At 40.1% G+C, this 27,563-nt stretch overlaps 1 protein-coding gene across 1 annotated transcript; it reads right to left on the reverse strand.

Annotated features, from left to right (window-relative positions):
• Window positions 1-122: 122 nt before the first annotated feature.
• LOC133976658 (uncharacterized) lies at window positions 123-27,497 on the reverse strand. The gene is given in 17 exon segments (XM_062414917.1): window positions 123-664; window positions 819-865; window positions 1,418-1,591; window positions 2,204-2,377; window positions 15,641-15,814; window positions 16,124-17,902; window positions 17,952-18,223; window positions 18,349-18,427; window positions 19,346-19,459; window positions 22,639-23,194; window positions 23,349-23,395; window positions 23,731-23,904; window positions 24,205-24,378; window positions 24,799-24,972; window positions 25,085-26,882; window positions 27,032-27,260; window positions 27,420-27,497. Coding segments are annotated over 17 exon segments (6,510 nt in total). The 5' UTR covers window positions 27,423-27,497.
• Window positions 27,498-27,563: the final 66 nt, after the last annotated feature.

Consider the following 27,563-nt stretch of genomic DNA (forward strand, 5'->3'; position numbering starts at 1 on the left):
GACAAACAAACAGTCAATCATGTGGACACCTTGTTGTGTTTAGACACTGTATTTACAGCCAGTGAGAGATCAAGTTGGTACTGAATAACATGAGTTTTTCTAACCAGAGCAGACTCTCCCTCCTAATGAGAACACAGAGACACTGAGGAACCAGACCAGACTCCAAACCCAGCATACAGAGGCTGAGTGAATGTGGTGTTGAAGGTGTGGAGGTGGATCAGTGAGTCAGAGGAGACTCTGTAGAAGGACAGAGTGCCAGCAGGACAGTCCACATACACTGCTACTCTGTTAGAGACAAAGTAGGAGGAGGTGGAGGAGGAGATGGATGTTCCTCTGTTATTGTACCAGATACAGTAACCACCACCACCTGAGCATCTCAGACTCCAGGACTGATCATTCTTTCCAAACTTGCAGTCATCACTGTTTCCTCTCCTCCTGATTCCTCTGTAACTCACTGTTATATAAACTCCTCCTCTCCACTCGACCTCCCAGTAACAGCGACCAGTCAGAACATTTCTACACAGCAGCTGAGGACACTGATCAAATCTGTCTGGATGATGAGGATATGACTGATCCTCCTTCACATGTGACACTTTCCTGTTGTTGTCAGACAGTTTGAGTTTTCTGTGTGCTGTGTTTGGATCCAGTGTGAGCTCACAGGAATCTGATGGAGAGAACGAGACACAATACAGCTGCAGTTATTAATCTATCATCTGATTGATGATGACATCATCTTCATCCTCATTAGGATGTGAATGAGTGATGTCACAGTTTGAAATTTGCTTTGTTTTCATGAATCAAATGAAAAACACACTTACACTTCCTCAGACCTGGTGTCAACCATCGTTCTCCAGCAGGCTGCAGGCTGAAAGGAGGAGGGGGTCAGAGCAGCATGTTCTCTTTCAACATGCTAACATGGACATTACATTGCTCTAGTCTACTGTTTTATTATTCTGTTCAAATGTGGGGTTAGACCTTGATACATTTTCATCCAATCTGAATACAATATCCCAATCCTACTGAAACACTGATTCAATCTAATGAGGTTTAACTTTCAACATTTACAGGAAACTTAAGTTCAAAGTAACAAATACTCAAAGATTCAGTTGAGATCTGTGATCAGCTCTGACGGAAAAATGTATCCAGCTCTTCCATAGTAAATGGACTGTACTTATGTAGTGCTTTTCTAGTCTTTTGACCAATCAAAGTGCTTTTACACTATATGTCACATTCACCCATTCACACACACATTCATACACTGATGGCACATCCATTGGGAGCAATTTGGCATCAAGTATCTTGGACACATTGACTTGTGGACTGGAGGAGCTAGAAAACAAACCACCAATCTTCCTATTAGTGGACAACTTCTCTACCTCCTGAGCCACAGCCACGATCAGAAATTGTCTATCCATACCTAAAAGTGTCTAGGCTCCCATGTGGATCCTCCAGTCTTGCAGACAGGCTCTTCTCTCCTGAGTGTCCTGGATGATTGTAGCTCAGGTCCAGCTCTCTCAGATGGGAGGGGTTGGAGCTCAGAGCTGAGGCCAGAGAAGAACAGCCTTCCTCTGTGATCAGACATCCTGACAGGCTGCAAAACAAGACACTTGTCAGACAGACTGTTTGTGCAGTCAAATGCTAAAATAAACGTATAATTGGTCAAATATACATACATTTATATATATATATATATATACATATATATATATATATGTATGCAGTGTTTTCCTTTAATTATATAGACTGTGGCGGCCCGCCATAGTCTAATTTGTGTCGCCACAGTCTCTCAGTGAGCTGAACGTGTCTGTGCACTCTGCAAAATGTTATGTTTTTTTTTAGGGCTGAGTGGTATATTGAGTTTTTCAGATATGGGACAAGACTGAAACTTGAACCAGAGGAGAGGAGAAGCTAACGTTAGCCTCTGCTGCAGTTTGCTCTCCTCTGCTCTCAGAGAGTCTGTTAAATAGGGGAATACTACTACTTTATTCCTCCTCACTGTTCTGTATAAAAGGTCCGGACACTGAATGGGTGTGTGTGTGTGTGTGTGTGTGTGTGTGTGTGTGTGTGTGTGTGTGTGTGTGTGTGTGTGTGTGTGTGTGTGTGTGTGTGTGTGTGTGTGTGTGTGTGTGTGTGTGTGTGTGTGTGTGTGTGTGTGTGTGTGGATTGAAATGTTTATCTGTTGAACAGGTTCATGTCTCCTGACCTGAGAGTTTTCAGTGTACAGTGTGGACTCTCCAATCCAGTAGTCAGCCGCTTGAGTCCTGAATCCTGCAGGTTGTTGTTACTCAAGTCCAGCTCTGTCAGATTAGAGGACTGGGAGCTGAGAACTGAGGACAGAGCTACACAGCTTTTCTCTGAGAGGTTACAGCCACTCAGCCTGCAGAGGAAATAATTGACAAGAAGATTGTGTGATGGTTTTGATAATTGTGCTTAAATTTCCAATAGTATGATTATGTTGATTTTTGTACAGATGATGATGATTTTTTCATTATTGCTATTATTACATGGATGATGAAGATGTTGCTTTTATATTTAATGAAGATTTGCCTTCAATTATCAAGGGAAAAAAGGCTAAAATAAATAAATAAACACACAAGTCTGCCTTGACCGAGCTGTCCTGACCTGATGTTCCCTGGATCTACCCCAACACACTTGTCCTTGGAGCCCAAACCCAAGGTGCCCTCCAAGAGCACTGTAGATATTTTATCATTTATTTATTCATCATTTACTTTTTTTTAAATAAATGTTTTCTTGTCCTTTGGTTATCACTGTCTCCCCCTTATGCTCTCTCTCCCCTCTTCTTTCACACAGTAAAACCACCCATATAAACACATATACAGCTACCTAAACACATGCATGCTACAATAAGAAAGTCTAAGCTGAACATGATATATTTTCGTTTGTTTGTTTTGTCACTCGTTATTTTTGCTGTTTTTCTTTTTTTCTCTCTTTTTGTATGAGTTGTTTGAGCCTAGTTTTCCCTATTGTCTTATATTTTGTCATATGTTGCATATTTTCATATTGGTCCCTTATATTGTAATACTAATAAATATAAATAAATAAATAACAATAATTGTTGATTGCAAATGCAGAGTCTGGACTTTTGATGATGCTGGATATGTTTTCCCTTAAAGAGTACAGTCTAAACCTGCTCTATGCAAAAAGTGCCTTGGGACAACTTTTGTTGTGATTTGGTACTATGTAAATAAAAGTGAATTGATTTGAACTGAATTCAACGCTGGTTAAAATCTTGGCTGTTCTATTGAAAATCTGTTGGAGACATGACAAATATGTCAGAATCATTGATGAACAGACATTTAATGATCCAAATCAATTCAATAGCTATAGGCTCTCCCTCCCATTCACCTTTTGGAGACTCTAGGAACCACAAATAAGCCTGAGAGCACAGTGTTTCAGGATTTCGAATTCCCTTCTGGATATAACAGGAAGCCAATGCAGTGAAGCCAAAATGGGAGTAATAGGATCTCTCCTTCTAGTTTTTGTCAGTACACATGCAGCTGCATTCTGGACCAGCTGGAGAGTCTTTAATGACTTGTTAAGGCAGCCTGATAACAATGAATTACAATAATCCAGCCTGGAAGTAATGAATGCTTGGACTAGTTTTTCTGCATCATTTTGAGACAAAACGTGTCTGATCTTATAATGTTAGCTGAAAAGGGCAGTCCTTGAAATTTGTTTTATGTGGGAGTTGAAGCGCATATCCTGATCGAAGATAACTCCCAGATTCCCTACAGTGGTGTTGGAGGACATGGTAATGCCATCCAGAGTAGCTATTATCATCAAGAAATTTAGGGTTGTTTTTATTCTCTTCTATTAATGATGATTAATAGGCAGCTCTGGCATTACAGAGGGCTTTCCTATTTATTTTTAAGACTATCTTCTTTCAAGTTTCTGCAATGTTTGCTTTAATTTGCAGGTTTGAGAGTTATATCATGGAGCTTTTGTTTTATTATCTTTTTTTCTTTTAAAGGAGTGATGGACTCAATAGTTGTTTATTTTTAATGGCGTGTAGTCCAGAAATAAGAATACAAAAGTTATTAAGTAATGGTCTCATAAAATGGGATTTTGTGGGGAAACTATTAAATCTTCCATTTCGATGCCATATGCCAGAACAAGGTCGACAGTGGGGTTAACTGAGTAAGTGGGTTTATTCACACTGTGAGAGAAGCCAATTTAATAAAATAATGAGATAAACACATTGCTATGGCTATCATTATTGATGTCCACATGAATACTAAAGTCACCTACTATAATTAATTTATCAGTGCTAAGGACTAAGTTTGATAAAAAAAATTCTGAGAAGTCAGATAAAAATTGAGTATGGGCCAGGAGGACAGAGCACTAGAACAAATAAAACTGGTATTAAAGTTTTCCAGCTGAAAATATGACACACTGGGCAAGAGAGAGCAGGAAAGCAAGAGGGAGAGAGAGAAGTCATTGTGTACAGCTAGCTGTTAGCCTAACACTTAATGGTTAGATGATCTGTTAGGCGAAATTAGTGACAAGTCAGTAAAAGAAGGACAGCTATTAGTACTTGAGCAGAACTAATGTATGTTTAAATGTTCCGTTGGAATTATCTGAAGTAATGAAGAATATAGCAAAATTAATTTGACTTCAGACTAGCAAAACTGGTATCAGTAACACAGCCGGCAATTGTAAATGAGTATATGAGTAATGAGCATATGAAATTGAATCAAAGAAAGATTATCTGGAAAATGCAAAGGTTCTCTCTGGGAGGTTACAGCCAGTCAGCCTGGAAGCCAATGATTATCAGAAGTTATTTCCCTTTGAATCAATAACAACATATTTAAAAACACTATTAAATGGAGAAAATCTCTTAACACTTACAGAGCTTTGTTGGAGGCTTTTACCACTGGCAGCAGCCTCAGAAGAGCCTCCTCTGAAGCAGAGTATTTCTTCAGGTCAAACACGTCAAAATCTTTTCCTGATGACAGTAAGATGAAGACCAGAGCTGACCACTGAGCAGGAGACAGTCTGTCTGTGGAGAGACTTCCTGATTTCAGATACTGTTGGATCTCCTCCACTAGAGAACGATCATTCAGTTCATTCAGACAGTGGAACAGATTGATGCTTCTCTCTGCAGACAGATTCTCATTGATCTTCGTTTTGATGTACTGAAGTGTTTCCTGATTGTTCTGTGAGCTACTTCCTGTTTTTGTCAGTAGGCCTTGTAGGAGAGTCTGATTGGTCTGCATTGAAAGACCCAGGAAGAAGCGGAGGAACAAGTCCAGGTGTCCATTTGGACTCTTTAAGGCCTCGTCCACAGCACTATAGTAGAGATGTGTTGCTTTGCCTCTGAACATTTCAGACCACCAGCATTTTGTTTGTTCATCTGCCAGCAGATTGACTCCAGACTTGATGAATTTCAGATGGACATGAAGAGCAGCAAGAAACTCCTGAACACTCAGATGGATGAAGCAGAAAACCTTGTCCTGGTACAGACCTCTCTCCTCTTTAAAGACCTGTGTGAACACTCCTGAGTACACTGAGGCTGCTCTGATATCGATGCCACACTCTGTCAGGTCTGATTCATAGAAGATAAGGTTGCCTTTCTGCAGCTGCTCAAAAGCCAGTTTTCCCAGAGACTCAATCATCTTCCTGGTCTCTCGACTCCAGTGTGGATCTGTCTCAGCTCCTCCATCATATTTGACGTTCTTCAGTTTGGTCTGAACTATCAGGAAGTGGATGTACATCTCAGTCAGGGTCTTGGGCAGCTCTCCTCTCTCTCTGCTTTTCAACACATCCTCCAGAACTGTAGCAGTGATCCAGCAGAAGACTGGCATGTGGCACATGATGTGGAGGCTTCGTGATGTCTCGATGTGGTAGATGATGGTGCTGGACTGCTTCTCATCTCTGAATCTCTTCCTGAAGTACTCTCCCTTCTGTGGGTCAGTGAACCCTCTGACCTCTGTCACCATGCCGACAAACTCAGGAGGGATCTGATTGGCTGCTGCAGGTCGTGTGGTTATCCAGAGGCGAGCAGAGGGAAGCAGTTTCCCACTGATGAGGTTTGTCAGCAGCACATCCACTGAGGTGGACTCTGTAACATCAGTCAGGATCTCATTGTTGTGGAAGTCCAGAGGAAGTCGACACTCATCCAGACCATCAAAGATGAACACAACCTGGAACTCTTCAAACATGCAGATTCCTGCTTCTTTGGTTTCAGGAAAGAAGTGATGAACAAGTTCCACCAAGCTGTACTTCTTCGCTTTCAGCACATTCAGCTCTCTGAAAGTGAATGGAAATGTGAAGTGTATGTCCTGGTTGGTTTTGTTTTCAGCCCAGTCCAGAGTGAACTTCTGTGTTAAGACTGTTTTCCCAATGCCAGCCACTCCCTTTGTCATCACTGTTCTGATTGGTTCATCTTTTCCAGGTGAGACTTTAAAGATGTCTTCTTGTCTGATTGTTGTTTCTGGTCTGACTGGTTTCCTGGAGGCTGTTTCAATCTGTCTGACCTCATGTTCAGCATTGACCTCTGCAGTCCCTCCCTCTGTGATGTAGAGCGGTGTGTAGATTTGATTTAAAAGGGTTGGGTTTCCTGCTTTAGCGATCCCCTCAAACAGACACTTGAACTTCTGCTGCAGGTTAGACTTGAGTCTACACTGACACCTGTCAGCGCGAGTTCCTGAATAAACAAGATTAAATAAGATTAATAATTGATTCATAAAGAAAAAATGAAAATTTAATTCACATGAAGAATGTATATATGAACATATTTTCCTCCAACTCTCGAGACATCAGTAAATGTCATATCCAGCATGTTAAATCTTCATAGAAATCTTACTGCTCTGCAGACAGTCAGCCAGCTCATCCTGCTTTATTCTCCTCAGGAAGTGCAGTGTGATCTTCAGAAATGCCTCTTTGCTGTTTCTCCTCTGCGCTTCTTCCTCACCGTCCAACACCTCCTCATCCTCTCTCTGACTTTCTGAGCATTGTGGATAATCGTTCTTCACAAAAGTGACAACGTTTTCCTCCAGCAGCTGGAACAGAATAATATATAAATGACCATCAAACTAAAATCATGAAGCATGTAGTAACTATATTTATAGTATATGTACCTGTGCAATATGCAGTAGAGCAATATTTTAGACTCTTGCACTCACAGCACTATTATTTTTTTGTACTTATCTGCCTTGTCTTAATTTTTACCTTCTTTGTTTTGTTGTATATTTTTATTAGGGTCGTGATTGATTGTGTGTGTTGCTGAATGTATGTATGTATGTAGTAGTGTGTCAAAATACCACTGTGGGCATTAGCAATTTCATTGTATTTTAAGTACAGTGACAATAAAGGAATCTTATCTTAAATACATTGTTTCAAGTGGTTTGATTATCCATGATTCACTAGGTGCAGATAATTAAACAAGGGAAGAAGAAGAGTTGAACTAGATGTTTGTTGTTAGCAGTCAAGCTGTTTAGCCTAAGTTGCCACAAGTTAATGTGTATGGCTTTGTTTTGATTCACTAAAGAAGCATGTCTCATTTTAAGTCTAGAGTCTCATATCATCATTTTTGAAGTTAGACTAAGCTACAACAAAGCAAACATCAGATCCATGTTGGACACACTGACAATCCACTGGTCTACAAAGTGCAGCATGGAGATGATTGTGAACAGAATAGATTTAAAAGTAGTTGTTGTACATGTACAGACCATAAATATGGAGTCCAGGTCTGTTTGATGCTGCTGGGCAGACTGACCACTGGGAACCTCTGAGCTCTCCTGGTCCACTCTGTGGAGGAATCATGAAGAATGAGCTCACATTATGTCTGTCCACACATAGACAAACACAAGCTAAAGGTCCATCAAGTGATGGATGTGAACAGAGAACCCTGTAGTGTTTAAACTTTACTGGTCCTGCTGATCCCACTGAGAATCATCAGCTCAGTCTGTCTGTAGCTTTCAGCTCAGAGTCAGTTTGGTTTAGTCCCAACAACCCTCCATTAAGCTTTCCCTCCCTCCCTGATCATTGCTGAAGTGCCCTGGAGCATTGCAGCTAGAGGTCGTATCAGACTGGTTTCACTGGGCAGTTGCCAGTGTGAATGTGTTTGACTGTGTGGCTGCTACTGAAATACATCGCTGCTGCTCAGAAAACCTTTACGGATCAAAACTTCAAGCAGCTTCCTTGTTTCATTAATTTCTGAAACATAATGAAAGTTTCAAACTGCAGCTTCGGTGGTAATGTTGGGGACAAGCAGTCCTCTACACCCACTGACAACAACATGAATACAAAAGTCATCTAAAAGCAAATTAATTTCACTGCTGGAAGTGAAACGTCCAAAGACTCCCTGAGGTAAGTGTGCTAAAACAGTGTGTCTTGTTCATATCAGAAATATCAGTTAAAAAACTGTTCTCAAATAATTCAACCAACAACTAAATATCCTGTTCTACATTTTAGCTCATATTGTCCTTATTTCAATACCGAAACCATCTCACATTTGATCAGATGAATGTCTTCGTTTAAAAACAAGACCAGCTTCCATTGACTGGTCACTTTTTAAGGACACACAACTGGGTTCAGGTCCAGGAGAGTCTGGTCTCTGATGGATCCTGAGAGAAAAACAGCACTGGTAAAGTTAGTTGAGCTCATATATTCATAAAAAATCTCTCTGTATAACAAACTATGTCATTAAATAAACATTTTAATATTAACTTATACCATAAACTCACATGTGATCAGATGAATGTCTTTGTTTAAAGACAAGACCAGCTTCCATTGACTGGTCACTTTTTAAGGACACACAACTGGGTTCAGGTCCAGGAGAGTCTGGTCTCTGATGGATCCTGAGAGAAAAACAGCACTGGTAAAGTTAGTTGAGCTCATATATTCATTAAAAATCTCTCTGTATAACAAACTATGTCAGTAAATAAACATTTTAATATTAACTTATACCATAAACCCACATGTGATCAGATGAATGTCTTTGTTTAAAGACAAGACCAGCTTCCATCGACTGGTCACTTTTTAAGGACACACAACTGGGTTCAGGTCCAGGAGAGTCTGGTCTCTGATGGATCCTGAGAGAAAAACAGCACTGGTAAATTTAGTTCAGCTCATATATTCATAAAAAATCTCTCTGTATGACAAACTATGTCAGTAAATAAACATTTTAATATTAACTTATACCATAAACTCACATGTGATCAGATGAATGTCTTTGTTTAAAGACAAGACCAGCTTCCATTGACTGGTCACTCTTGAACGACACACAGCTGGGTTCAGGTCCAGCAGAGTCTGGTTTCTGCTGCCTCCTTGTTCTTCTATACAACACACACAGAGCTTTGAGTGTGAATAATGATGATGGAAAACAGTGATGGACAGTTAGAGATCCTCATCTCACCTCTGAGCTTCGGTCTGGCTGTCATGTTCCCCACACAGAGAGCTTTTAGAGGGAGGGACTCCCTCCTCTCTGTCCTCACTCTGATCCATGCTGCTGAAGTCACATCCACATCAGTCACACACACTTTCTACCTTCATCTGGAGAGGAAACACAGATCATCCTTTACATCATTTCTGCTGTCAGATCCTAAATATCAGCTGCTCCTCCTGTAATTGTCTGTTATTTTCTGTTATATATCAGTGTTAATGCAGCCAGACAGCAGTGTGAGGCAGAGAAAGCTGCCATCCGCTGAAGTACTTCTACTATCAGTCCACTAGATGGCGTCATGAAGCTGCAGTGAAGTGAAAAGACAAGAATATACTTGAAGGATTAAGTCTAAAGAAATTGTAACTCCAAGATGTTGGAGAGGATGAGGTGAGCAGATGGCAAACCACAGTCATATATTTTATTCATGTAAAGCTATAAGTGGCTTCTGGGAAAATACCATAAGAGATCAAAGGAAAGATTATCTCTTGTTCCTAGCAGTAGTTAAACAAATGATAGGGAATTGGTTAAAAGCTGATAATTAACTTCAAATGGAATGATCTTGTAAATAAAATACAAGAAAATAATTATCTGTAGTAATTAGTGATTAGTTAGTGATTCCACAAACTAGAGAAAACCACATCCCTTTAATGTAGAGAAATCAAACTCAAACTTGCTGAGCTTTTTCTCATGAACTTCATCATTCTGCAGCACTGTTGTGTTTGCAGGTCTGTGTAGAAAAGCAGCTCTGTGGTTCAGTTAACTCTGGATTTTAATAAAATTCATTTAATCAATGCACATCTCTGTGTGTGTGTGTGTGTGTGTGTGTGTGTGTGTGTGTGTGTGTGTGTGTGTGTGTGTGTGTGTGTGTGTGTGTGTGTGTGTGTGTGTGTGTGTGTGTGTGTGTGTGTGTGACTATCACAGTATGCAGTCTGACTGGTTGGACTGAGTCTCTGTCAGGTGAAGGTGATGGTGAAGTGATATTAAAACATGAAACTTCCTCATGAGAACACAAACACTCAGTTGCTGTTTGAATGTTTGAAAGCTGGAGTTCATGAATCACTGCTCACAGAGTCACACTGACAAACATTAACCTCAACTAATCAGATCAATTAATCGACTGTAAAACATCTTTAGTTTTAATATTATCACACTTGACTCACTTACAGCAACAGTTTGTCTTTGACACCATAACAGGACAAACACTTTTTAAATGTGCTGATGATCATTTTTAAGAATAATTTTAGATAAATAGTTAAAATGTATCCAATATCTGCATTAAATATCAAGTATTACTCTTCATTGATGAAGTTTTGGCGCCCTCCAGTGGTGAAAGCTAAACTGCATGCTGTCAGTTTAATGATGACAAAGATTACATTACATATTCAACTGCTATAAATACTGATGTTAATAGTGGTATTGATCTATCTTAACTTACTGATATGGATTTATTAAGAAATAATCATAGTATATACTGCCATCCAGTGGTATCATTGAGTCACTACATTACACTGATATGTGTCCAACAGGAATCACACTTTTCAGACTCAATACATACAGTTTATATACATTGAGGAGGAGTTACACTTGCTGACACACACTGACTGAATTTGAAAGGAGGTGTCATTAATATTTGGTAAATTCAACACGGATAAACAACATATAAAAAGTGCCAGTTATCTGTCAGTTACTAAATAGAAAGTTAAAGTATGAAACAAAACAAACTTACACTTAATGTACTCCCTGAAGACAAAGACTCTTGATGTCTGTCAGAAAGGTATTTTCCACAGGTGAGCCGTTTACTGGAATAAGCTCCACCTGTAGAGGAGGCGGGACAGGTAGGAAGATTCACAACATGATAACAGTCCGTGGATGTTTTTGACTGATTAAGTTGTTCCTGTATTTGTTTTATTGATGGTTACTCAGTGTTTAACTGTGTCCTGTTAGAAAATCCTCTGTTACAGAACATATCACAAATCAAATGGAAATAATCTCCATCACAGTGTTGGACTTTATATCAATAATTCACACAAAATCTGACTTTTGGACTCACAAAAACAAAATCGTCTGAAATATGAATGTAATGAACAGACGGCTAAGGAGGACATTTACCAACTGATATTTTTGTTTGAAATAATGACTTTTAAAACCTCCTCACTGTTAAAGAAACTATATACAATAATAATATGATCAACATTCATAATACATTTGTTCCTCTACCTGAAATTAGTAGTGATTCATTTTCTACAAACTAGAGAAAACCATGTTAATGTTGAGAAATCAAACTTCACTTACTGAACTTTGTCTCATGAATCTCACTCTGTGGTTCTGTTGAGTTGTGAGCAGGTCTGTGTAGAAAAGCAGCTCTGTGCGTCAGTTAAATCTGTTTTCATTTTAAAGACGCAGCTTGTCTTTCATCAGTATGTGCTTGTGTGCGCATGTAGGCTGCTGATCTTCTTCACTATCAAAGTATGCAGTTTGACTGGTTGGACTGAGTCTCAGTCAGATTAAGTTCAGATGGTGGTATTAAAACCTGAAAATTCATCATGAGAACACAAACACTCAGCTGCTGTTTGAATGTTTGAAAGCTGGAGTTCATGAATCACTGCTCACAGAGTCACACTGACAAATATTAACATCAACTAATCACATCAATTAATAGACTGTAAAACATCTTTAGCTTTGATTGATATCATCACATGTGATTCACTTACAGCTAGTTTATCTTTGATGTCACAACTGGAACAAAATGTTCAAATGTGCTGATGATCATTTTCAAGACTTATTATTGATAAATGATCAGTACTTTTATAATGTATCCAATATCTGCATTAAATGTGGAGTATCACTTTTCATTTACAGAGCTTTTGCACCCTTCAGTGGTGAAAAGATGAACTGCATGCTGTCACTTGAATGAACACAGGTGACATTGCATATAATCAGTCATAAATATTGATGTCAGTGGTGAAATTGATCTTTCTGAACTTATAAACATGGACAGTCAGCTTAAACCACTGGGACCAAGAGGACAGGACTACAATGCCTCAGAGCATTTCAGTCTTTTCTCTGGATATTCCAATAATCTGAGTTTTTAGGTGATAAAGAAAACTGTATAACTGTAACTGGATGTGTAGATGTGATGGTTTCTCCTCCATGCTTGCAGCTCTGTGTGCAGTCTGTGTTTGGATGTTGAGCTGTGAGGTATACTATACATATATGTATAGTGGATGACCAACATTATCTGTTCAATCACCCAATCACAACAGATAATACTACTAAATGCATAATAATGGTTCTTATCATTAGAGGTTCCTCTGTCTTGCTTTTTCCTTTGCAATGCCAAAGGAAAAAGTTGAGTTTTGTCAAGATTGTAGAAATTAGAAACTGACCCTGTTGTTTACTGTGTGAAGAAACAATATAACTATTAATAATGTCATTTTTCTGAGTCTGACAATAAAGACACAGCAAATTACAGCTTTTATTATTATTTATTATCTTTTTGTAGTTTGACATGACGGGTAATCAACTTCACAACACAAAAACAGGAAATTAATTTTTTTTAAAGAATAAGACTAAATACTATAAAATACACAAATTATATCGAAATTTCACTTTTTATTCAAAGTTGAGTTGTGTGAAGGTTTTAGAAATGAGAAACCGACCTTGAACTAAACTTTGTGTGAAAAACACAAGACAAAAAAATGTTAACAACATTTTAGAAATATTTATTATCCTGTAAATGACAGGTATGTATTTGTATTTATGTGGATATTTAGTAAGGCATTAAACTATTTGTCCTCTAACATTATTGTATTATATGTTCACACACAGCCAGAGCTGTAACAGCTAGTCCATTAATTGATTAAGTAATAATAATTTTAGCCATTTTTAAGCAAACTATTTCTGATTTTAGCATCTCAAGTGTGAAAGTTTAACCTTTAAATACTGTTCATGTCTAATTTGACCTATTTTGACATCTGAAAGCAGTAAAGACAAGTCTGAATTATTTCCTGAATACAAAAATGGAAATACTTAAATTATTAAATATTAAAAATATTATTTTTGCTTTTTTCAGCTCAAATTGGCATGTCTGTGTATTCTTGTTTTGGGGACAGTGGGGACAGAGCACAAGGAGAACTTGGACACTGTCACAAGTATTGGCCATGTTCCTAACCTGTTGCTACAGGGATCTCGCCTGCAAACAAGCCTACACAAAGTAAGAAATCAAACATGTCAATTCACACACAACCAACATAGCGATTGTCCAAAATAGTCCTTCCCATAGTGGAGGGCAGCTTTCATGTGACTATAAAAAGTACCTGTGTCCCTGTTTCACCGACTTGGTGGAATGGAAGGAGTGATTTGGTGGATGTGTTATTCTGAGATGAAAAAGGAGACAATGAGTTGAAGAGAAAATATTAGAAGATGACAACAAAATGGAAAAATATATAGAAAGGGCCCTTGTGACTTCTCTCATTCAAAGACAACTCCAACTTCCCCATATGACAAAATAAGACATTGAAAGATGCTGCCTTCAACCCTATGAAATGAGAACAAGCTTTTTATAAAATGTTCACAATTTCCTGACATTCTCTCTACATGTACATTGTCAGTTTATGAATTGATTAAAGTATGACAAAAAAAAGAACTAATTGAGACTCATTTGGATCAAACCCACCACCTCAATACAGTCAATTTCAGAAAATTGACTTTTTTTTTTAGCTTTTGTAAGTGTGTAGATGTGTGACTGAAAAACAAACTGACAGTCCTGTGGAAACCATGTTGGGTTTAGACACTGCATTTACAACCAGTGAGAGATCAGGTTGGTACTAAACAACATGAGAAAGTTTCTCTAACAGAAGGAGACTCTCCCTCCTACTGAGAACACAGAGACACTGAGAAACCCTGTGACAAGGTCCCAAACCCAAACCCAGCATACAGAGGCTGAGTGAATGTGGTGTTGAAGGTGTGAAGGTGGATCAGTGTGTCAGAGGAGACTCTGTAGAAGGACAGAGTTCCAGCAGGACAGTCCACATACACTGCTACTTTGTGAGAGATCGAGGAGGAGGAGGAGGTGATGGAAATGGATATTCCTATGTTATTGTGCCAGACATAGTAACCACCATCAGAACAGTACAGACTCCAGGAATGATCATTCCTTCCAAACCTGCAATCATTACGGTCTCCTCTCCTGTTGATTTCTCTGTAACTCACTGATACATAAACTCCTCTGCTCCACTCGACCTCCCAGTAACAGCGACCAGTCAGAACATTTCTACACAGCAGCTGAGCCCAGACTTCAAATCTGTCTGGATGATCAGGATATGACTGATCCTCCTCTACACGTGTCACCGTCCTGTTGTTGTCAGACAGTTTGAGTTTCTGGTTTGCTGAGTTTGGATCCAGTGTGAGTTCACAGGAATCTGATGGAGAGAATGAGACACAATACAGCTGCAGTTATTTATCTATCATCTGTTTGATGATTACATCATCTTCATCCTCAGTAGGATGTGAATCTGTGATGTCACAGTTCGGAGTTTGCTTTGTTTTCATGAATCAAATGAAAAACACACTTACACTTCCTCAGACCTGGTGTCAACCATCGTTCTCCAGCAGGCTGAAGGCTGAAAGGAGGAGGGGGGGCAGAGCAGCACGTTCTCTTTCAACATGCAAACATGGACATTACATTATGTATCATTGCTCTAGTAACCTACCCTAACACTCTATCTTTATAGTCTCTCCATACCTGAGAGTGTCCAGTCTCCAGTTTGGATCCTTCAGTCCAGCAGACAGTAGCTTCTCTCCTGAGTCTCCTGGATGATTGTAGCTCAGGTCCAGCTCTCTCAGATGGGAGGGGTTGGAGCTCAGAGCTGAAGCCAGAGAAACACAGCCTTCCTCTGTGATCAGACATCCTGACAGACTGCAAACACACAAAATAACATGTCAGACAGACTGTCGGTGTAGTTAAATAAAACTAATTAAAATAATATATAAATAATAAATACAATTATAAATTGGTGAAATTATTAGCTTTATGTTTTCATTTGGTCCAACTGTGTGAATGAATGACATTCCAGGTTTGAACAGCAGAAACAGTAATGGAAACTGTTGCCCAAAGGTCAATAATACATCTGGTTTGACAATCATACAAGCACAAAAATACTTATTAAATGTTTGTCCATATGGGCAAATCAGGATTTAAATATGCATCTGTTGAACAGGTTGATGCATTCTGACCTGAGAGTCTCCAGTTTACAATGGGGACCCTGTAGTCCAGTAGAAAGAAGATTAACTCCTGAATCCTGTAGCTTGTTGTTACTCAGGTCCATCTCTGTCAGACTAGAGGACTGGGAGCTGAGAACTGATGACAGAGCTGCACAGCTTTGCTCTGAGAGGTTACAGTCACTCAACCTGGAGAGGAAATAATGAACAACAAGACAAATACTGATAATGAAAATGGTTATGCATGAAATATATTAACGATTTAAATCACATGATACTGTATTAAGGCAAAAATAACCTTTTCTGCCTCAGATAGAGTTCATATCTGAGCAAAAGAACTGAATCGATGATAAATAATCAAGAATAGTCAAAGTTTCTCTCTGAGAGGTTACAGCCACTCAGCCTGGAAAGTAAATGATTAGCAGAAAACTTATTTCCATTTGAATCAATAAGCACATTGTAAACACTATGAAATGGACAAAATGTCTAAACACTCACAAAGCTTTGTTGGAGGCTTTGACCACTGGCAGCAGCCTCAGAAGAGCCTCCTCTGAAGCAGAGTATTTCTTCAGGTCAAACACATCCAGATCTTCTTCTGATGACAGTAAGATGAAGACCAGAGCTGACCACTGAGCAGGGGACAGTTTATCTGTGGAGAGAATTCCTGATCTCAGGGACTTTTGAATCTCTTCCACGAGAGAACGATCATTCAGTTCATTCAGACAGTGGAACAGATTGATGCTTCTCTCCGCAGACATATTCTCATTGATCTTCCTCTTGATGTACTCAACTGTTTCCTGATTGATCTGTGAGCTACTTCTGGTCTGTGTCAGCAGGCCTCGAAGGAGAGTCTGATTGGTCTGCAGTGAAAGACCCAGGAGGAAGCGGAGGAACAAGTCCAGGTGTCCATTTGGACTCTTTAAGGCCTCGTTCACAGCACTCTGGTAGAGATGTGTTGATTTGCCTCTGAACACATCAGACCATGATGTTGTTTGTTCCTCTGCCAACAGATTGACTCCAGAGTTGATGAATGTCAGATGGACATGAAGAGCAGCCAGAAACTCCTGAACACTCAGATGGACGAAGCAGAACACCATGTCCTGGTACAGACCTCTCTCCTCTTTAAAGACCTGTGTGAACACTCCTGAGTACACTGAGGCTGCTCTGATATCAATACCACACTCTGTCAGGTCTGATTCATAGAAGATCAGGTTTCCTTTCTGCAGCTGCTGAAAAGCCAGTTTTCCCAGAGACTCAATCATCTTCCTGCTCTCTGGACTCCAGTGTGGATCTGTCTCAGCTCCTCCATCATACTTGATGTTCTTCAGTTTGGCCTGAACCACCAAGAAGTGGATGTACATCTCAGTCAGGGTCTTGGGCAGCTCTCCTTCCTCTCTGCTTTTCAACACATCCTCCAGGACTGTAGCAGTGATCCAGCAGAAGACTGGGATGTGGCACATGATGTGGAGGCTTCGTGATGTCTTGATGTGAGAGATGACAGTTCTGGTCTGCCTCTTATCTCTGAATCTCTTCCTGAAGTACACCTCCTTCTGTGGGTCAGTGAACCCTCTGACCTCTGTCACCATGCCAACACACTCAGGAGGGATCTGAATGGCTGCTGCAGGTCGAGTAGTTATCCAGATGCGAGCAGAGGGAAGCAGTTTCCCCCTGATGAGGTTTGTCAGCAGCACATCCACTGAGGTGGACTCAGTAGCATCAGTCAGGATCTCATTGTTGTGGAAGTCCAGAGGAAGTCGACACTCATCTAGACCATCAAAGATGAACACAACCTGGAACTCTTCAAATCTGCAGATTCCTGCTTCTTTGGTTTCAGGAAAGAAGTGATGAATAAGTTCCACCAAGCAATACTTTTTCTCTTTCAGCACATTCAGCTCTCTGAAAGTGAATGGAAATGTGAAGTGTATGTCCTGGTTGGCTTTGTCTTCAGCCCAGTCCAGAGTGAACTTCTGTGTTAAGACTGTTTTCCCAATGCCAGCCACTCCCTTTGTCATCACGGTTCTGATTGGTTCATCTCTCCCAGGTGGGGCTTTAAAGATGTCTTCATGTCTGATTGTTGTTTCTGGTCTTACTGGTTTCCTGGATGCTGTTTCAATCTGTCTGACCTCATGTTCATCATTGACCTCTGCAGTCCCTCCCTCTGTGATGTAGAGCGGTGTGTAGATCTGATTCAGAAGGGTTGGATTTCCTGCTTTAGCGATCCCCTCAAACAGACACTGGAACTTCTTCTGCAGGTTAGGCTTGAGTTTACACTGACACCTGTCAGCACGAGTTCCTGAATGAACACACATGAAATAAGACTCATAACGAAAATGATCCAGCATGTTAAATCTTTATAGAAATTGTCTTACTGATCTGCAGACGATTGGCCAGCTCCTCCTGCTTCATGCTCCTCAGGAAGTGCAGTGTGATCTTCAGGAATGCCTCTCTTCTGCTCCTCCTCTGTTCTTCTTCCTCACCGTCCAACACCTCCTCATCCTCCCTCTGACTCTTTAAGCATTGTGGATCATTTGGACTCAGAGCATTCTGCATTTTCTTTAGCTCATTCTTCACAAACCTGATGATGTCCTCCTCCAGCAGCTGGAACACAATAATATATGAATGACAATCAAACTAAAATCATGAAGCAAACATCAGATCCATGTTGGACACACTGACAATCCACTGGTCTACAAAGTGTCAATTGTTGTTGTACATGTACAGACCATAAATATGGAGTCCAGGTGTGTTTGATGCTGCTGGGCAGACTGACCACTGGGAACCTCTGAGCTCTCCTGGTCTACTCTGTGGAGGAATCATGAAGAGTGAGCTCACATTATGTCTGTCCACACAGAGACAAACATAAGCTAAAGGTCCATCAAGTGATATTTGGATGTGAACAGAGAATCAGATGACTCCCTATAGTGGTAAAGCTTTACTTGTCCTACTGATCCCACTGAGAATCAACAGCTCTATCTGTTTGTAGCTTTCAGCTCAGAGTCAGTTTGGTTTAGTCCCAACAGCTCTCACCAACGCTACATGAAGCTCTCCCTCCCTCACTGAACAACAACAAGTGCCCTGGAGCAAGGCAGCTAGAGCCAGTGTATGGTTGTATCAGACTGGTTTCACTGGGCAGTTCACAGTGACAATGTTTTTGACTGTGTCAGTGTGGCTGCTGCTCAGTGAATGAACCTTTACGGATGAAAACTTTAAGCAGCTTCCTTTACTCATTAATTGGTGGCACATAAGCAAACCTTCAAACTGCAGCTACAGTGCTGACATTGGGGACAAGCACCCCCCACTTACAACAAAAGTCATTTAAATGTGAATTCAGTCCACTGCTAGAAGTGAAACATCCAATGACTCCCGGAGGTAAGTATGCTGAAACATTTCTCTGGAGAACTTCAAGAACAAATCGAGAACAATTGAATCAGAGTTCTGAGTTCTGTGTCTTATATTACAAATATCAATAAATTATCTTTTTCTCAAATAATCAAACCAAAGAGATTAAACTCATATTTTCCCGATTTACAATCCTGATAAATAACTTTTGATCATAAACAGCTCTGTCCAGGTTCAGCAGAGTCTGTTTTCGAATGGATCCTTATAGGTAACCAGCACTGATAAAGATATTTAACCTTATACATTCAGTAAAATTTTCTTTGGATAAACGACTAATTGATTAAAGACATTTTTAAACATTACCTGACATCAAAAACTCACATTTTGTCAGATGAATGCCTTTGTTTAAATTCAATAAGAGCATCCTTTGACCAGTTGCTCTTGAAAGACATACAGCTGGGTTCAGCTCCAGGAGAGTATGGTCTCTGATTAATCCTGGTAAAACAAAAAAACAAAAAACAAAAAACAAAACAAAAAAAACAGTACAGATGAAGAAAAAATTTCTCTCTGCATGAAAACTGATTACAGAAACATTTTAATATTACTTGATACCAAATATTCACATTTTATAAAATGAATGTCTTTTTTAAAATTTAATACCAGCCTCCTTTGACCAATCGCTTTTGTAGGACACACAGCTGGGTTCAGGTTCAAAAGAATCTGTTTTTGGATGGATCCTTATAGGAAACCAGCACTGATGAAGTTATTTGACCTTATACATTCAGTAAAATTCTCAATTAAAGAAACATTTTAACATTATTTGATACCAAAAACTCACATTTTGTCAGATGAATGTCTTTGTTTAAGTTCAATAAGAGCATCATTTGACCGGTTGCTCTTGAAAGACACACAGCTGGGTTCAGATTCAGGTTCAGGTTCAGCCAAGTTTGGTCTTTGCAGCTCTGGGCTTCTACACAACACACACAGAGCTTTGAGTATGAATAATGATGGTGGAGAACAGTGATGGACAGTTAGAGATCCTCATCTCACCTCTGAGCTTCGGTCTGGCTGTCATGTTCCTCACACCGAGAGCGTTTAGAGGGAGGGACTCCCTCCTCTCTGTCCTTACTCTGATCCATGCTGCTGAAGTCACATCCACATCAGTCACACACACTTTCTACCTTCATCTGGAGAGGAAACACAGATCATCCTTTACATCATTCCTCCTGTCAGATCCTAAATATCAGCTGCTCCTGTGATTGGCTGGTTATATATCAGTGTGAATGCAGCCAGACAGCAGTGTAGGCCATCAGCTGCTGTACTTCTACTATCAGTCCACTAGATGGCGTCATGAAGCTGCAGTCAATTGAAGCGCAGCAAACTAACTCAAACTATTAGAAAGAATACAATATTTAAGACACCCCAAATTCAAAGTATGTACAAAGAAAATTAATTCCAAGATGTTGGGGAGAATGAGGTGAGTTGACATTGTAAATAACATTACAGAGGTTGTGTCACAAGTTAATCTGGGCGTTACACTATCACATTTTAACACGGCTAACAGAACTCCACACCACGTTCGTGCTGAACACATTTTAGGTCGACTTCACATTAGATTCATTACGGAATATGAGATTGACAACAGGAACCCTTATTAACTGATTTAATGCTAGTGATGTTTACAGTATTTTGACCAGGTATCGACACAGTCAAATTCAACTATCACCAGTTAATTCAGCCACCAGTTAATCTGACACAACAGCCCCGGATAAGCGGCAGAAAATGGACGGATGGTGGATGGATGGCACAGGTTAAGTGGCAGGTGACTGTACACCATCACTTCCTGCTGAACTACATAGTATGCCAATAATAAGAAAAGAACTGTATGCATTTTAGCAACATTGACAGTCACAATCATCCACTGACTGTTCCTTCACATACAATACATTTTATTTAAAAGGTTTCACAGGAAAATAACAAGCCTAAACTGTAGTGACTGACTTTACATCGTTGGAATTAACGTTAGAAAAGTAGGTTTAGTTTGATTTCTGAGAGCCGAAGAGAGGAATCATCAGTTGTTCATTAATATTGTTTTATTACAGTAAATCAATAATTAACATGTAGATTTATCCTCTTGAAGCATTAAAAACAACAAACATCGGACATCAAGAAACAATCCCTTAAGTTACTAAAGATGAACTTCAAGTATTAAACAAAGCAAACTTACAGTTATCAGTCCAAACTGCTGATGAAAGAGACTCTTCGCTCGATATCTGATTGTTTGTCACAGGTGAGCTGTTTCCTGGAATGAGCTTCACCTGTAGAGGAGGCGGGGCAGCAGTGTTGGATGTATGACAAGACAGGTTTATCTTTTTTTTAGTAGTAATTTATTTCAGCCCTCTTATTTGCAATTATTATAAAATCCTTCAGATTCAGTCAGCAGCTGGTTGACATCACTGTTCAGAAAAAGTGACTTTTTTTGACTGATTTAGTTCTTTGTGTATTTGTATGTGTATTGCTGTATTCACGGTTGTAATGTGCTTCAGTTCAAGCTGCATTTTCATCTAATTAATTTAATGAGTGTGCGTGTGTGTAGTGTGCAGTCTAACTGGTTGGACTGGGTCTCAGTCAGGGTAAAGCTTGATTGCTGAAGTGATATTAAAACATGAAACTTCCTCATGTTTGAATGTTTGAAAGCTGGAGTTCATGAATCATTGCTCACAGAGTCACACTGACAAACATTGACATCAGATAATCAGATCAATTAATTGACTGTAAAACATTTTTAGTTTTAATATTATCACAGTTAACACGTAGGCCTATCCAATATTTGGATTAAATGTAGAATATTCACTGATGAAGCTTTGGCGCCCCCCAATGGTGAAAAGTAAACTGCATATACTTCAACGGCTATAAATACTGATATTTCTAAACTTTATCTGGACATTGGCTTTTAAAAACAAACTGTCTGTCTCAGGATTGAAACTACTACAGAGTCATCTACCACCTCAAACCATTTTACCACTGAACACTGACACACAGAGCGAATTTCACTGATGTTCATTGTCTTTTCACAAACTTTTTCAGCTATCATTTAGATGCTGACATTCAAAATATACATATTCCTTAAAACAGTCCACAGACTTCACACTGTTTAACTTATGCTGTTTCAAAAAGAATCAAATAAAACTTTTCTTTTTTTAAATTTCACACATTCTTCTCACTTTTCAACACCCAGTACCAATATTACTCACAATGCAACATATGTTATTAGACAACCACCAAAAAACAAAAAACAAAAAAAAAACGTTCTGCACTTCGGTGAGAGCTTTAATACAACAGTCTGTGATTTTACCATCATACATCATAAATTCTTAACAGACTGTAAAAATCTTGTTGTTTGGTGAAATTGTGAAAAAGATTCAGTTTTCGTGAGTGTTGCGTGTTCAGAATGATGGAAATAGAAAACAGACTGAGCTATCTGGTTTGATGAAAGTAAGTTTCTTTTAGACCTTTTTTTAAATGTGTAGATAAGACAAACAAAACTTGAAGTCATGCAGAAATCATGTTGTGTTTAGACGCTGCATTTACAACCAGTGAGAGATCATGTTGGTACTGAATAACATGAGAACGTTTTTCTAACCAGAGGAGACTCTCCCTCCTATTGAGAACACAGAGACACTGAGGAACCAGACCAGAACCTAAACCCAGCATACAGAGGCTGAGTGAATGTGGTGTTGAAGGTGTGGAGGTGGATCAGTGAGTCAGAGTAAACTCCATAGAAGGACAGAGTGCCAGCAGTACAGTCCACATACACTGCTACTCTGTTAGAGATGGAGAAGGAGGAGGAGGAGGAGGAGGTGGAGGAGGACGAAGAAGAGGAAGAATAGACTGTTTCTTTGTTGTTGTGACAGACAGAGTAATTACCACCATCAGAGCAGCTCAGACTCCAGGACTGATCATTCCCTCCAAACCTGCAGTCTTCACTGTTTCCTCTCCGGATGATTCCTCTGTAACTCAATGCTATAAAAACTCCTCCTCTCCGCTCGACCTCCCAGTAACAGCGACCAGTCAGTTCATTTCTACACAGTAGCTGAGGCCAGTAGTCAAATCTGTCTGGATGATCAGGATATGACTGCTCTGCCTCCACACGTGTCACCTTCCTGTTGTTGTCAGACAGTTTGAGTTTTCTATGTGCTGAGTTTGGATCCAGTGTGAGTTCACAGAAATCTGATGGAGAGAACGAGACACAATACAGCTGCAGTTATTGATCTATCATCTGTTTGATGATGACATCATCTTCATCCTTGGTAGGATGTGAATGAGTGATGTCACAGTTTGAAGTTTGCTTTGTTTTCATGAATCAAATGTAAAACACACTTACACTTCCTCAGACCTGGTGTCAACCATCGTTCTCCAGCAGGCTGCAGGCTGAAAGGAGGAGGGGGGTCAGAGCAGCACGTTCTCTTTCAGCATGCAAACATGGACATAACATTGCTCTAGTCTACTGTTTTATTATTCTGTTCTAATGTATGGTTGGGCTTTTATCCAATCTGAATTCAGTATCTCAATCTTTCTAAAACCCTGATTGAATCTAATTAGGTTACATTTTCATTTCCCCAGGAAACTTAAGTTAAACATAAGAAAAACTACGAGACACAATTTAATCTAATATAGTTTACCTTTCAGATTGAGTTGATCTATGATCACCTCTGACAGAGAAAATGTTTCCAGCTCTACCTCTATCAGACATTGTCTCTCCATACCTGAGTGTGTCCAGTCTCCAGTTTGGATCCTTCAGTCCAGCAGACAGGATCTTCTCTCCTGAGTCTCCTGGATGATTGTAGCTCAGGTCCAGCTCTCTCAGATGGGAGGGGTTGGAGCTCAGAGCTGAGGCCAGAGAAGCACAGCCTTCCTCTGTGATCAGACATCCTGACAGCCTTTAAAGACACAAAACAACATGTCAGACAGACTGTTTGTGCGGTCAAATAAACTTATAATTTTTCAAATAATTATAAAGGTTTGCGTTTTCATTTGATCCAACTCTATGAATTAATGGCTCAATTTGAGATAAATGGTACATTTGATATTCCAGCTTTAAAAAGCAGAGACAGTAAATTGCCAAAGGTCAATAACAGACTTGATTTGACAGTCATAAAAACACAAAAATACTTGATGTTTGTCCATTAAAGCACATCAGGATTTAAATGTTTATATTGAACAGGTTGATGCATCCTAACCTGAGAGTTTCCAGTGTACAGTGTGGACTCTCCAGTCCAGCAGACAGAGGCTTCACTCCTGAATCCTGCAGGTTGTTGTTACTCAGGTCCAGCTCTGTCAGACTGGAGGACTGGGAGCTGAGAACTGAAGACAGAGCTGCACAGCTTCCCTCTGAGAGGTTACAGTCATTCAGCCTAAAGAGGAAATAATGAATAAGTAACATCAAAATAATTATGTTTACATCTTGAGTCTGGACTTTTGGTAATGCAGGATATGAATTCTCTTCTCAGCACTGGTTGAAATCTTTGCCGTTCTATATAAATATATTATAGATGTGACACCTAAATATGGTAGAGTGAGTGATAAACAAGCGTGCAAGTATTGAAATTACATCATGTCAAAGCAAAGATCAGTTCCTCTACATCAGCCGAGTTGATATCTACGTGCAATACAATATATTAAGCTGAATAAAAACAAGATACACTGGAATAATCCAAAGATTTTCTGTCCTGTGAACAATGAAAACCAGGTGGAAAACTTGAATCTCATGAAGCCATATTTGAGAGAATACGTTTTTTAATTATCATCTGTTGAACAAGTTGATACATCCTGACCTGAGAGTCTCCAGTTTACAGTGTGAACTCTCCAGTCCAGCAGAAAGCTTCTTCACTCCTGAATCCTGCAGGTTGTTGTTACTCACGTCCAGTTCTCTCAGATTAGAGGACTGGGAGCTGAGAACTGAGGACAGACCTGCACAGCTTCTCTCTGAGAAGTTACAGAAACTAAGCCTGTAGAGGAAAAGTATGACATTATTTATTTTTCTGTTCTGTAAAAAAAACCAAAAAAAACCAACAGGGTATGAAAATAATTATGAATAAATCCAACTGTCTGGTTACTTACAGAGCTTTCTTGGAGGCTTTGACCACTGGCAGCAGCCTCAGAAGAGCCTCCTCTGAAGCAGAGTATTTATTCAGGTCAAACACATCCAGATCTTCTTCTGATGACAGTAAGATGAAGACCAGAGCTGACCACTGAGCAGGAAACAGTCCATCTGTGGAAAGACTTCCTGATCTCAGAGACCGTTGGATCTCCTCCACTAGAGAACAATCATTCAGTTCATTCAGACAGTGGAACAGATTGATGCTTCTCTCCGTAGACAGATTCTCACTGATCTTCTGCTTAATGTAATCAGCTGTTTTATGACTCGTCTGTGAGCTACTTCCTGTCTGTGTCTGCAGACCTCGTAAGAGAATCTGATTGGTCTGCAGTGAAAGACCCAGGAGGAAGCGGATGAACAAGTCCAGGTGTCCATTTGGACTCTTTAAGGTCTCATCAACAGCACTCTGGTAGAAATGTGTTGCTTTGCCTCTGAACATTTCAGACCACCAGCATTTAGTTTGTTCTTCTGCCAGCAGATTGACTCCAGAGTTGATGAATGTCAGATGGACATGAAGAGCAGCCAGAAACTCCTGAACACTCAGATGGACGAAGCAGAACACCTTGTCCTGGTACAGACCTCTCTCCTCTTTAAAGACCTGTGTGAACACTCCTGAGTACACTGAGGCTGCTCTGATATCGATGCCACACTCTGTCAGGTCTGATTCATAGAAGATCAGGTTGCCTTTCTGCAGCTGCTGAAAAGCCAGTTTTCCCAGAGACTCAATCATCTTCCTGCTCTTTTTATTCCAGTGTGGATCTGTCTCAGCTCCCCCATCATACTTGATGTTCTTCAGTTTGGTCTGAACCACCAGGAAGTGGATGTACATCTCAGTCAGGGTCTTGGGCAGCTTCCCTCCCTCTCTGCTTTTCAACACATCCTCCAGAACTGTAGCAGTGACCCAGCAGAAGACTGGGATGTGGCACATGATGTGGAGGCTTCGTGATGTCTTGATGTGGGAGATGATGGTTCTGGCCTGCTCCTCTTCTCTGAATCTCTTCCTGAAGTAGTCCTCCTTCTGTGGGTTAGTGAACCCTCTGACCTCTGTCACCATGCCGACACACTCAGGAGGGATCTGATTGGCTGCTGCAGGTCGTGTGGTTATCCAGAGGTGAGCAGAGGGAAGCAGTTTCCCCCTGATGAGGTTTGTCAGCAGCACATCCACTGAGGTGGACTCTGTAACATCAGTCAGGATCTCATTGTTATGGAAGTCCAGAGGAAGTCGACACTCATCCAGACCGTCAAAGATGAACACAACCTGGAACTCTTCAAACCTGCAGATTCCTGCTTCTTTGGTTTCAGTAAAGAAATGATGAATGAGTTCCACCAAGCTGTACTTTTTCCCTTTCAGCAGATTCAGCTCTCTGAAAGTGAATGGAAATGTGAAGTATATGTCCTGGTTGGCTTTGTCTTCAGCCCAGTCCAGAGTGAACTTCTGTGTTAAGACTGTTTTCCCAATGCCAGCCACTCCCTTTGTCATCAATGTTCTGATTGGTTCATCTCTTCCAGGTGAGGCTTTAAAGATGTCTTCATGTCTGATTGTTGTTTCTGTTCTGACTGGTTTCCTGGATGCTGTTTCAATCTGTCTGACCTCATGGTCATTATTGACCTCTGCAGTCCCTCCCTCTGTGATGTAGAGCGGTGTGTAGATCTGATTCAGAAGGGTTGGGTTTCCTGCTTTAGCGATCCCCTCAAACAGACACTGGAACTTCTTCTGCAGGTTAGACTTGAGTTTACACTGACACCTGTCAGCACGAGTTCCTGAATGAACACATTACAAATTAGATCAATAATTGATTAATAAAGAAAAAATGACAGTTTTATTCCCCTAAAGAATGTATATATTAACATATTTTCCTCCACACATCTCTTTTATCCAGCATGTTAAGTCTTTATAGAAATCTTCTTACTGATCTCCAGACAGTCAGCCAGCTCCTCCTGCTTCATGCTCCTCAGGAAGTGCAGTGTGATCTTCAAAAATGCATCTCTGCTGCTCTTCCTCTGCTTTTCCTCGTCACCGTCCAACACCTCCTCATCCTCCCTCTGACTCTCTGAGCATTCTGGGTAATCTGGACTCAGAAACTTCTGCATCTTCTTCAGCTCGTTCTTCACAAAAGTGACGATGTTCTCCTCCAGCAGCTGGAACACAATAATATATGAATGACAATCAAACTAAAATCATGAAGCAAACATCAGATCCATGTTGGACAGACTGACAATCCACTGGTCTACAAAGTGCAGCATGGAGATGATTGTGAACAGAATAGATGTAAAAGTAGTTGTTGTACATGTACAGACCATAAATATGGAGTCCAGCTGTGTTTGATGCTGCTGGGCAGACTGACCACTGGGAACCTCTGAGCTCTCCTGGTCCACTCTGTGGAGGAATCATGAAGAGTGAGCTCACATTATGTCTGTCCACACAGAGACAAACACAAGCTA

The sequence above is a fragment of the Scomber scombrus genome, chromosome 24 (assembly GCF_963691925.1).
Source record: "Scomber scombrus chromosome 24, fScoSco1.1, whole genome shotgun sequence".
Classification (NCBI taxonomy): domain Eukaryota; kingdom Metazoa; phylum Chordata; class Actinopteri; order Scombriformes; family Scombridae; genus Scomber; species Scomber scombrus.